This window comes from Zalophus californianus, chromosome 5, assembly GCF_009762305.2.
Source record: "Zalophus californianus isolate mZalCal1 chromosome 5, mZalCal1.pri.v2, whole genome shotgun sequence".
NCBI lineage: Eukaryota > Metazoa > Chordata > Mammalia > Carnivora > Otariidae > Zalophus > Zalophus californianus.
The window spans coordinates 46009907-46022259 of NC_045599.1; the positions used below are offsets into that span (position 1 = coordinate 46009907).

General features: G+C 48.7%; 1 protein-coding gene across 1 annotated transcript in view; it reads left to right on the forward strand.

Annotated features, from left to right (window-relative positions):
• The first annotated feature begins 5058 nt into the window (after nucleotides 1–5058).
• The window catches only part of ZSWIM6 (zinc finger SWIM-type containing 6), a 190010-nt gene continuing 182715 nt past the window's right edge, over nucleotides 5059–12353 (forward strand). The window contains exon 1 of the mRNA XM_027604835.2: nucleotides 5059–5820. Within this exon, the coding sequence (XP_027460636.1) occupies nucleotides 5061–5820 (760 nt within the window). The 5' untranslated portion in view covers nucleotides 5059–5060. The remainder of the gene's footprint in view (nucleotides 5821–12353) is intronic.

A 12353-nucleotide genomic window follows, 5' to 3' on the forward strand; every position in this document is an offset into this window, starting at 1 on the left:
CATGGGTATAACTTTGTGTCCATCTTCAAACGACTTGAGGTTCCTCCGAGCTAATCCAATCTAATCTAATCTAATCTAATCTAATCTAATTCAATGTCTTAGAATCTTCCTACTAAAGGCAAATTATTCTCATAATTAGCTGAGATGACTAGCAATAATAATGAGGCAATGTCATTTTTCCTTTCTGGAGTCTTCCTCCTAAGCAATGGGACTATGTGAAGGTCTTGCCACCGAAGAGTAGTTTTCAAACTTAAGTGTAGAAAAGCCTTATATGGGGAGCGAGTGATTGTCAATTTCTGGTTCCTAGCTCCAAAATTGTGTGTGTTATGATGCTCAGGGGCACTCTAAGGGTCTCTCTTTGAAAATCATTGCTCCAGGAATTTGATAAATCTCTACTGAATTTAATTCAAATTTTTCATTTTTAAATTAAAGGCAGATACAGGAGCCATGCATGCTAGGTCTCTGGATAGGACTCCCCTGCCCTTTCAAGTAAATTCCTTTGCCATATATCCACGCATGCATCCAAATGCACAGACCAGGTGCTAGGTATGGTGGTCTGGGAGGGGTGTCTCTTCCTTGAGGCTATCCATTTAGCTACTGGGGTTCCTGTTAACGAAGTTTGCCTGTCAGCCTAGCTCCTGACCACACTGGCCGATGTGGTGTGGTGTGATGTGATATGATGAGTCACTGCATTTGGGAAGCTGTAGACTTTCTGTACTTTGATTTCCTACCATTGCCTAATGGTAAACACTGGAACATAACCAGGGGTCTCTAGCCCTGATTTGGTCCCTGGAGTATGGTCCTGTTTGAAAAGGGCGATTATAAGTAATTTAGTAATGATTTCGATGAATACCAGAAAAACACTGTAAGTACCCCCCAAACGAGAGCTGGCACTGGTAGCAGCCAATGATGACATACTGTGACTTACTTCTTCCTTGGCTCATGGGTGCTGCTAACCTCTGGGGAGACAGAAGCCTTGCAGTACTGTGCTGGGCACTTGGGACTACAGAAATGGCTGAGGCATAATCCCAACCCTCAGAGAATTTCTATTTTTTTTTTTTAAAGATTTTATTTATTTATTTGAGAGAGAGAGAGAACGAGAGATAGAAAGCACGAGAGGGAAGAGGGTCAGAGGGAGAAGCAGACTCCCCGCTGAGCAGGAAGCCCGATGTGGGACTCGATCCCGGGACTCCAGGATCATGACCCGAGCCGAAGGCAGTCGCTCAACCAACTGAGCCACCCAGGCGCCCCCTCAGAGAATTTCTAACCAGGGAAGGGAGAGAAGGCGAATGGCTCAGCCAAGTGTAAACATAACTGTGATGCCAGGCTGAATGGTATAAATGCTGTAAGAAAGATCCAAAGTGTTAGAAGGGCTGGAGGAGAGAGAGATCACACATTTAGGGGGGTTTTCCCAGAGGAAGCGGCATTGGAGCAAGTCCTTGAAGGAAGGGTAAGAATGTGACAAGTTGTAAGGGAAGAAAGAATCATTACAGGTGGTAGACTGTCTTGAGCAAATGTGGCGAGTGGGGAAAATGGGGATGACTTCTGGGGACCTGGGAGAAGTCCTCTTGAAACATAAGAAAAATCCTGTTGGGGAACTGGACATTATGTTGGGTGTCAGGGGAGATGAGGCTAGAAAGCTGGGTTTGGTCAAGATCATATCTGAGTTTGGTCTTTTGCCAGTAGGCAGCAGGGAGCCATTTAAAAGGCCTTGAGCAGGAGGGTGACACTGTCAAAATTGTACTTGAGGAAGCACAACAGCTGGGTGGAGGAGGATTTGGAGGAGGAAAGGTTATACAGACATACCAGTGAGGAGGCCCTGCAGAGTGAAGAGGTGGAATAATTTACTGAGCAGCAAGAGGGGCTGGGATAGACAGTCACACAGCAAATAAACCTAAAAGCGAGTTGCAGGCAAAGGCAAAGAGGAATAAAGCTTGGGGCCTATAACAGGGAGCAACAGTAACAATAGTCTAGGGGAAGGAAGAGAGCCTAGTTTCCAGGAAAAGGTGATACTCCAACTTTGAGTTGGCTGTGGGGCACCCTCAGGGCAATAGAAAAGGGAACTGGCCACCAGAAGAAATAAGTGAGCTGAAGCAGAAACCATGGTTGGGAGTGGGAATGGTGGAAAGTCTCCAAGGGGCAGGTCACCAAAAATGGAGAAGAGGACTATGATAGGCTCTAAGGAAGGGTGTGCATTAAAGAGTTTGGAGGAAGAGAGACCCAAACACAAGGCAGAGAAAGATGAGTTGGAGATGATGGAGCCCCAGTAAATTGTCAGGAAAACCAGGTGGAGAACAGTTCAAGATGGAGAGAGTGCTCTCAGTTTAAACGCCTGCCGAGAGGGGAAGTTGAGCTGAGGTGGTGACTCTGGATTCTTCTTCTTCTTCTTTTTTTAAATAAAGATTTTATTTGAGAGAGAGAAAGCATGAGCATTGGGGAGGCAGAGGGAGAGGGAGAAGCAGGGCTCTATCCCAGGATCCTGAGATCATGACCTGAGCCGAAGGCAGACGCTTAACTGACTGAGCCACCCAGATGCGCTGGATCCTTCTTTGAATTAAAGTTAAACCCAACATGCTAGTTAAACTGTAGGATGATGCCTTAAATTTAGTGTCTTTGGTTCATTACAAGATCGAAATCTCTAAAGTTAGGTACCTCCGAAGATGTCTATTTTTCTGTTCAATATGAATTAATTTCTTCCACTAACACATCCTATGACGCTGAATGAATCATTTACGCTGTCTCGGGGCACCTGTTTTGTCATCTTTCACTTTCCAGATAAACGACTCTGTGTGTATATGTATGAAAATGCTTGCTAATCTACACACTATTATACAAGCCTGAGACTTATCATGACTGTATTTGAGAACAGAACAGAGCTCAAATTGTATTTTACTTTTCCTACTTTCTTCTGTCACCTATGTTTTTCAAAAGTTTAAAAATTATTTTTATTTTTTTGGAGATCCAGAAGTGGAGCAACTAGAGGAAAGAGCCTTCCTCTCCCATTTGCCTATAAAGATATTCTTCCAGTGTTTTGCCCAGGCCTTTCCCTAAGCACTGAGAGGTGCACCCCAAAATACCAGACGAATATACAGAAACATAATGTCATCAAAATTTTCCTAACAAGTAAGGCAGCGATGGAAAGTCTGCAAGCATCCCGTCCCCCGGGGACCTGCAGCTTGGGGCTTCAGAAGACCTGACCAGAGTTAAGAGCCAAGACCTACATACAGTTCGAGGTCTCCCAGGCCTTGGCCCTCGGTGGGCGATTTTCTTTAAAACTCAGAAGCGCTCTATCCCCTCTAATTTCAGTCCAGGCAACGGGGCTGGCAGGTGGGCGCCACCAGCCAATAACCTGAAGAGACGGCAAAGTGTCAAAGGAGATACGGTTTATCTTTCACAATAGCGACCGTATCAGTAACACGGTTTACAGTAAAAACAAGGTGGGGCGAAGAGTACGGAAGGATGTCTAACGTGGTAATTAAGTCTGTGGCTTGGACCCAGATTTGACCGAGCTCTGTGGCCTGCGAACAATGTCCGCAGGGTTCCCGGTTCCGCCCAGGACTCCCCTTGTAGCCTTCGCCTGCGCCCTCGCACCAGCAAGCTGCGCTCTTGGCTCGCCCGCCCCGCCCCCTCCCCCCCCCCTCAGCTGGCTCTACCGGAGAGGAAGGACCGTTCGGAAGCAACCAGAGCGGCGGAGAGCACGGCGCGCGTCCCGAGCGCCTGGGCTCCCAGCAGCCCGGCGTTCTTGGCAGTGGCTGGCCCGACCCAAGTGCGCCCCGAGCGCGTTCGCAGGCGCGGTCCGCCGCCGAGCGCCTGGGGCACGCCGTCTGCAGCCGGCAGGGTTGTGAGCGCGCGCCCGTGGTGTGTGTGTGTGTGTGTGTGTGTGTGTGCGCGCGCGCGCGCGCGGTGTGTGTGTGTGTGTGCGCGCGCGCGCGCGCCCGTGGCGTGTGTACTCACAAAGGTGTGTTTGCTAAATCCATTGCCCGGGTGCACCCTCCACTTCGAGCAGGAACACCCGTGCCTGGAGCAGGGTCTCGGCGGCGCGGCTGCGGGGACGACCAGAGCCGGTTCAAGTTCCCTGCTTCGCGCGGGCGGGCGGGCCAGCCTCCTAGCCCGCCGGGCTAAGGGTGCGCTAGGGCGGGGAGGCCGCGGCCAGCTCCGGACGCACGTCGCACAGCTGCGGAGCAGGTTCCGAGAGCTCTGCGCGTTTTGGGACACTTTGGCTGGCTCGGCCCCCAGACAGACCGCCGGGACAGAGCGGACACGGGAATCGGGGCTGGGTGCACTGCAGCCACGCGGGGCAGCGGAGCGGGCGCTCCCCTTCCCTACCCGGGTCTGCGAAAGTGAACTGGAAAACAGCCAACGAGCGCAGCCTCCTCCTTCTGCCCCAGCGCCGCAGTCCCTGCTGGGGTGGGGGTGGGGGGAGTTCCCCAGGGCGGACTGAAGGGGAAGCGGGCAGCCGGGCTGCCTCGGCCGCACCTCCTCCGCCTTCCTCTCCACCCCCGTCCCCCAGGTTCCACGCCACATTTCTTTGTTTTGAAAGCGCCTCCTCCGCCCAGAGGCTTTTCCCCGGGCGGCCAGGCTCTGACGGCGGGGGTGGGGCATTGGCTCGAGGGCCACGCCCCCCACTTAGCCGGGACCCTTCCCCGGGTTCATCCCCCCTCATCTTCCCTTCTCTCCGCGTTTCGACCAGCGAGGCGCGTCCTCACTTGCCGGACATCAAAGGAAAACACGGAATTGGAGGGGGAAGTTGAGTTGGCAGGGGGCACAGAGACCCACCCATCTTAGGCCCGGCCCGGCGGCCCGTCCCCTCCCGCGGGAACTCCGCCTGAGCCCCGCCCCCCGCGTCACAGCAGCCTGACATTCTCACAACCCATCGGGCACCCAACCTCGCCGCCCCCGCTACCCCCGTGTCCGCCGAGTGCTCTATTTATGTTTCAGCTTAGCGATTTGCATAGTCCCCGCCCCTGGCCCTAGGTCCCCCTATCGGTGCCCCGCCTCAACTTCGACGTCACGGAGGAGGCCCCGCCTTTTGTGCCCGTACAAGGAGCGACTGGCCCTAGATGGCAGCGTGGCGTCGCCGCGGCGTGTGCGTGTCGCGCTTCCTTGTGCCGTTTATAGGGTCCCGGCACTTCCGCTGTCGGGTTAGAAGCGGCGCGGTCATGGCGGAGCGCGGACAGCAGCCTCCTCCCGCGAAACGGCTCTGCTGCCGGCCGGGCGGCGGCGGTGGCGGCGGGGGCAGCAGTGGCGGTGGAGGAGCGGGTGGCGGCTACAGCTCTGCCTGTCGGCCGGGCCAGCGGGCTGGCAGTGCGGCTGCGGCGGCGTGCGTGGGCGGCGCGGCGCTGGGGCTGCTGCCGCCGGGCAAGACCCAGAGCCCGGAGTCGCTGCTGGACATCGCGGCGCGCAAGGTGGCGGAGAAGTGGCCGTTCCAGCGCGTGGAGGAGCGCTTCGAGCGCATCCCGGAGCCGGTGCAGCGCCGCATCGTTTACTGGTCCTTTCCCCGCAGCGAGCGGGAGATCTGCATGTACTCGTCCTTCAACACCGGCGGCGGCGCCGCGGGCGGCCCCGGCGACGACAGCGGCGGCCCCGGCAGCGCGGGCGGCGGCGCGGGCGGCGCGGGCGGCGGCGGCTCCTCGTCCTCGCCGGCCGCCACCTCGGCCGCCGCCGCCGCTGCCGCCGCCGCCGCCGCCGCCGCCGCCGGAGCCGGGGCCCCGTCGGTGGGGGCCGCCGGGGCGGCAGACGGCGGCGACGAGACACGGCTGCCCTTCCGCCGGGGCATCGCGCTGCTGGAGAGCGGCTGCGTCGACAACGTCCTGCAAGTCGGTGAGTCACGGGGCAGCCGCGGAGCCGTCTGTCCGTCGGTCCGTCAATCCCTCGGGGGGGCGCCCCTAAGCCCGGCGCGCGTCCGCATCCCCGCCCCGTACCCTCACCGGCCCGGACCGTCCTCCCGAGCGGAGCGCCCATTTCCTTCTCGCCCCTCCCCGCCTCCGTCTCCCCGGACGGGCCAGCGCGAGTGGGAAATGAATCAGCAGGACTCGCCCCGCGGCGGGGTTGGCGGGGTGGGTTGTCGGGTGCTCCCCGGCCCGCTCCGTACCCCGCCCTCCTCCCGGGGAGCAGGTCCCGGAGGGCTGCTCGCCCTTTTCGGGGGGTGGTTGTGGACAAAGGCGCAGGCGGACGGCCGGGCTCCGGCGGAGGGTGTGTGTGGCGGGGCCGTGCGGGGCGGGGGAGGGGGCGCGGGCCGCACAGACAATGCCGGCCGGGGCCGAGTCGGCGGCCGGGCCGCACTCTGCGCTCTCCCTGCCCTCTCCCCTTGTCTGCCGCTCGCTCCTCTTTCTTTCTCCTCTCTCCCCCTCCCCGCCCCCTCTATTGGAGGGGTGGGGACTACATTTTAATGCCACTCGGCTGCCGCTCCTCTCGGGGCTCCGACGGGCTGGCGGCCGCGGCGCTCTCCGGGGTCATTGCGGCGTCTGGTCTGGCCCCGGCGAGCTCCGCCGGAGGCCCCGGGATTTAAATGTCTGTTTTTTTCCCCGCGCCTCCCCTGCCTAGGAGCAGCGCGGGAGGGAGGGGGCGGTGGGCCGGACCCCCTCTCCTCAGAGACCTCTCTTCCCCCCGAGGGCGTCCCCGAGTCGATGGGCGCGAGCCCGGGAAGGAGCGGCTGGCGCTTCTCTTTCCTGCCGGGGCCGGCGGTGCCCGGGGGCCCCTGCCGCGGGAGTTTGGTTAGCGCTGCGTGGCCGGTGGCCGTGCGCGGGGCAAGCCGCGGGGAGCAGTTACTGGCTTTGCGCTCGCAGCCGGCGGCGGCAGGAGCGCGAGGCGGAGGGTCTCCGCGGCCGCGCAGTGTCCCTCCAGGCGCGGCCGTCTGGCAGCCGGGCGCGACCCCGCACTTTGTTCTCATTTTCAGGTTTATTTGTGCCCCTTTCAGTTTTCTGTCATCCTCCGAAAAGGGGGACCCAAACAAAAGAGTCTCTTTATTTCTTTTCAGAGCTTGTAAAGTAGAAGATATTTGACAAAGGCGAGAGAAGGACTTGTGATTTAAAGCTGCACAGCCCTCCTTTCTCTGACAGACCATGAGAGTTTTCTCAAATACCGAGTTTAAAAGCTTTCTCTGTCGTCGCTCCCTGCCCCCAGTGTTTTTTTCTGGCCAGATATCTTTTTTCAGCCGTAGGATGGGGATGTTTGGGCTGGACTGAAAAGAACAATGCATTATGAAACTCCCTTCTTTTCGTATTTTTCTCCTGATTGCAAACGGCATATTTTCTGTCCCCCCTTCCCGTATTGCTGTCTACTTTAAATAGTGTTGTGGTGGTGAGCATGGTACCTAATGAATGGGGAGACGGTTGGAAGCATCACTGTCTCAGATTTTTCATCTTTTCTTTTCGTAGTCCGTTCTTTTTATCCCTCTCTTTGGGAGTCGAGTGGGGGTCTGGATAGGGGCCCCCAAAGAGAATGAAGGTTTCTTTAATCCTCTGGTTAATTTGAATTCTAATGCAATCTGCAAACGTGATTTTCCGCATGGTCATTTATTTCCAAAGGCGGCCCCCAGTGTTGTCTTTTCTAGGTTCTGTACCTTTTCCTTATTTCTGGAGGGGGTTTAATTTTTGAGGCTCTTCATCCTTCTTCAAAAAAAAAAAAATTTAGTTTACATCGTTTAAAGTTATACACCTCTTTCCTCAACCCCCATGCCCCCCTTGTTTCCTGCTGGGTTGAAACGGATTGAAGCACATCCATGGCTTCTCAGTATAACCAAACTAGAGTTTGGGAATTTTTATGGCTTGGCTGGCAATGTTGAGTTCCCCCCCCCCAATGCTTGACTCTGCTTGCAAGCAATGAGGAATGACAGGAGAGCACATAGGGAGGGTTTCTTGGCTGATTACATTTAAGCCAGGAATTCACTGTGAAAATAAAGCCAAGGGGCGATAAATAAAAGATGCAATCTTCTCTGGGAGACAGACACACAGCGTGGGCTTTGCCTGCTTTCATCAGTGAAGAGGCCTGGGTGAGATGTAAAAGAAAATAGTAACTTTTTGAATAGTCCCCAAAGGGGAAGGAGGCCACTGAATGGAGTTGGCAGTGGTCGATGTGAAGCAATGTGATGGTTCTTGCATAGTTCGAAGAGTTGACCACCCTTTTCGGAAACACATACGTGCTAAACAAGTGCTGTACAGATTGTGGAAAATATTCTTTTTTCCGCTCTGAGTTTTGCCAGTTTCCTTAACTTCCCAGTTGTATTACTTGTTGTGCCAGTCAGCTTATGAGATGGAAGGCTGTTAAATGCCTGGCAGCTGGCACTGTGAGATAGAAAACTTAGGGCCAGGATTTTTGTTCTCGATGGAGGATGGAGAGAATGGCTAGATTAACCATCTAATTTAGCTTTAATTGGTGGGTTGAATTGGTATACTAACGTAAGAGGCTTCTTTTATAATTTTGCGAGCTGAGGTAGAAGTCGTTTTAGCTTCAGAACCTGAAATGGAAAAGAACACGATACCATGATAGGGCCATAAGCAATTTTCTGGTATTGCAAAATTACAAGTTTGTTTGTACAGGAAGTATGCACTGACTTTTGTAGAGGTGACTAAATTATAGATGCAATGGATCAAATCTAGTTTTTGGACTTCATTTTATATTGACACTGTTGAAGATTATTTTAGGATTGAGGGTCAGAGAATTGGGACTTCCCAGAAATTAAACATACTTGCTATTTTCAACTCCTATTTTAAAAAGAAATTTAAAGGAAGAAAATTAAGCCTTTGGTGTAGTAGTTGTAAATGGTATTTAATTGGTGCAGAGCTGTCCATCAGTTGATTATAGGAAGTTTTAGAGAAAGTGTGGTTGGCTTATTTTTATTAAAATAATGATACCTTAGAAGGGAGCCATTGCTGAGGGTGCTTGTATGTTAATATTGTTGACATCATTGAAGTAATGATTTTAGAAGTCACATAAAAAAATTTCCCCCAAATTTTGCCTGGCAAAGAGCTTTCCTAATATGATCTGGAACTCAAATTATAAAAGACAACTCTAATTAAACGACAGACATTTTTTTTTTTATAAAAGACAAATTTAATTAGATAAAAAAACTAAGAATTTCTGTAGGCCTGAAAACAGGATAAGCAGCTAACTGGGGTAAATATGTGCAGCATGTTGGAGGCTAACAGAGGACTCTGAAAAATTAGTTTAAAAAATAAAAAAGAAAGATGAGTAAGTTAAAAAATGGGCAACGCCTTTCATAAAGAAATGCAAATGATTAATAAATTTGTCTTCACTCTTACATAAGGAGAAACAAGCAAAGGTGACATGGCATGTTTATCTGCCACATTGGTGAAGAAAAAAAGGTGGATAGATGGTACTCAGAATTGGGTGAGGAGGTGGGAGAAGATGCTGCCTCCCCAGCTGCATGGTTCAGTCTTTTTTGTGTAATTTCTAGAAATTTCTCTTGCAGATGTATTGATATTAGTGCACAGAGATGTTCTATACAGTGAGCAGTGCTCATTGCAGTATGATTTGTAATACTGAAAAGCGGGAGTCAATGGAAATTTCCATCAGAAGGTCAGTGGTTAAGAAGTACTCAATGGAATCCTATGCCACCATGAAAAATAGTGAAGGAGAGAAATATATATAATGACAAAAAAAGGTGACCAGAATATTCATTTAAAAACAAGTCATCTATTCATACAGTAAGCTGTAATTTCTATTTAAAACAAAAAAGATAGACTTTATTTACAGATGTACAAAAATGTCCGGAAGGCTAAACAAACAACCATTGAATAGTGGCTATCTTTGGAGAAGGACAGTCAAGTGGATAGGCAAAGTTTTGGGGGTAATTTTACTTTTCATTCTACGATTGTGTTACGGTCAGAGTTTTCTTCAAAGTAGAAAAAGAAGCATATATTTTTGTAATAAAAATTTTTAGAAAAATTATTCTTGTGTTTTTTAATTAGTTTATATTTTTTGTTTTTGGGGTACATGTGTTCCCTTTCTGAAGATTGGTGTACATTGTTTTGTTTTGAAACGGGCAAGTTTCCTTATTTGTGACCAATCATTTTAAAAGAAAGAAGTGTTTAAACAAAACTGGGGTCTTGTCTTTAGTATAGGCAGGAAGGAGATAAGTTTTAAAAGGAGTTGCTTTTTTTTTTTGTTCTGTTTTGTTTTGCTGGTAACTTTTGGGAGAAAAGAATATTGTCTGGAATTCTGTTAACACTTTGGTAAACACATTATTATGGTCTTTTCAGATTTATAACTTAAAATCTCTTGTTTTAGGGGGTGGCAAGGTAGTAAAGGGGAACTTTTTTAGAATTAGGATGGATAAAATTTTTATACACTTAAGGGGCGCCTGGCTGGCTCAGATGGTTAAGCAGCTGCCTTCGGCTCAGGTCATGATAGAGTCTGGGATTGAGCCCCACATCTGGTTCCTGGCTCAGCGGGGAGCCTGCTTCTGCCTCTCCCTCTGCTCCTGCTCTCTCTCTCTCTCTCTCTCTCTCTTTCTCTGTATCTCAAATAAATAAATAATCTTAAAAAATTTTTTTTAATCACTTAATTTATTTAAGGCTAATTTGTTGGTATTTCTTTGAGTGTTTTGATTTTCTTTATAGACCAGAGATTGTTATGTAAAGATGTGATTCTAGATGCACTTTCAGAATTGGGTGTTTTGGTTATTGGTGATAGTAATTTCAGTGAAAGCATTTTCTAGAGTAAAGTGATAATATAGAATAGTTTAAAATCAGATCCTATACGTTTTCTGCCTTTTGATTAAGAAAGAAGTACACAGAAGAAAAAATTTTGAAACTATAGTTGCATCTGTATTTTTTATTCTGTGCCAGTTGAAGTGTTTGAAGTTGTTGATTTTTCAAAGTATCTGTGCACCTCAAATGTGCTCAGCATTGTTCTGAGGAAAGTTAAAATTTCAATTTTAGGTGAGAACATCTTGGAATTTGTTGTAATACTTAGTTCTCTGATGGCTAGTATTGGTTCAGTGAGGAAAGCTAAAGTGTTCAGGTAACAGAACATTTTGTAGCTGGAAGATTTCGGTAATACTGGAAGGTGAATTGCAGATTTGAATTAAGGAAACATCTTTACTCTTGCTTCAGTCTTTAATATCTTGCCCTAGAGCCGTATTCTGAGTATATCTTCAGGTTGAAGAGGAAAAGGCCATCCCCATTATTTTATTTAAACTGTACGTTGAATTTCATCCTTTTTGCAAAGACTGATGGCTTTTCTTTTAGAAGGATCAGGATGCCTGTGGAACATGTCCTTTAATAGAAGAATTATTGCAATTAATTGAACAACTCAAGTCATTATTGTCTTAAGTATGTCTTGGCCGATTTTTAAGATGTTTATCCTGGGTCTCTTTTCTTTTCACAATGGGTAATCAATTGCCATCACTTCTAACTCTGAATGTTTCATTTGCAAAGACAGAGACCAGCATATCTTTTCTGGTCACACTCATATTAAAGGTTTAGTTAATGATGTTTGATTTTAGCTGGTAACATGTTCAGTGAACAAGATGGCAGTGGAGGAATACTGATGTCTTCTAAGAAAGCTGCCCCTTTTAAAAACTACATGATTGGATCTGTAGTAATTCCACATGCTTACATGCTCTATATTTTTGTGTTAGAAAACCAGTTTTCTTCAATAATTCAAAATGAATTTGGTACCTTTAAGAAGCTTAGTTATATATACATAAGATAAAACAAACTCTTGTGGTGTTAGAAATTTTTATAGGGGCAGTCATTAAACTTGAACTGCTGTTGACCTCCAACTTTTATATTTAAGAGGACAAATATCCTAAAAAGAAAGAAGATTATAGGTAAGTATAAACATCTTAGAAACAACGCAGATGATAGGCAACTATTTTTAAAGTGATAGTAAACTACATGGAACCCACAAAATCATTTTTAGTTATCTTTTCAAATTACTGTGATATAATTTCAAGAACAGTTCTTTCTCACAATAAAGAAGCCTAATTTAATTTTCTTGGTTTATCAGTTTTTTGACATATATAAATGTTTGGGGATTACTGTAAATTAGAAAACATAAACTGTTTCCTTCTTGAAATGGATGGAAAGTCTTTCCATCTCCTTTTGAGAAATCAGTATCACATGGTAATTTGGCGAAAAATATTACATAGGTCTTGCCACATGGAAATAGACTCTAGTTCCTCAGTCCTAGCCAGAGTCTCAAAAATAAAGTACGTTGGTTAGATTTGTTCTAAAAACCTGAGTATTTTTCAGTGCCCTGTGTTTTGGTAAGAATATGCTTCGTACATGGTTTTCAGTTCTTTAAAAATAGGATGCTTCCTTTATTTTCTCATTTGGAAAAGGTAGCTAAAGCAAGCTTTAGAGAGAATGTAGTGCAAAATCTGGTTT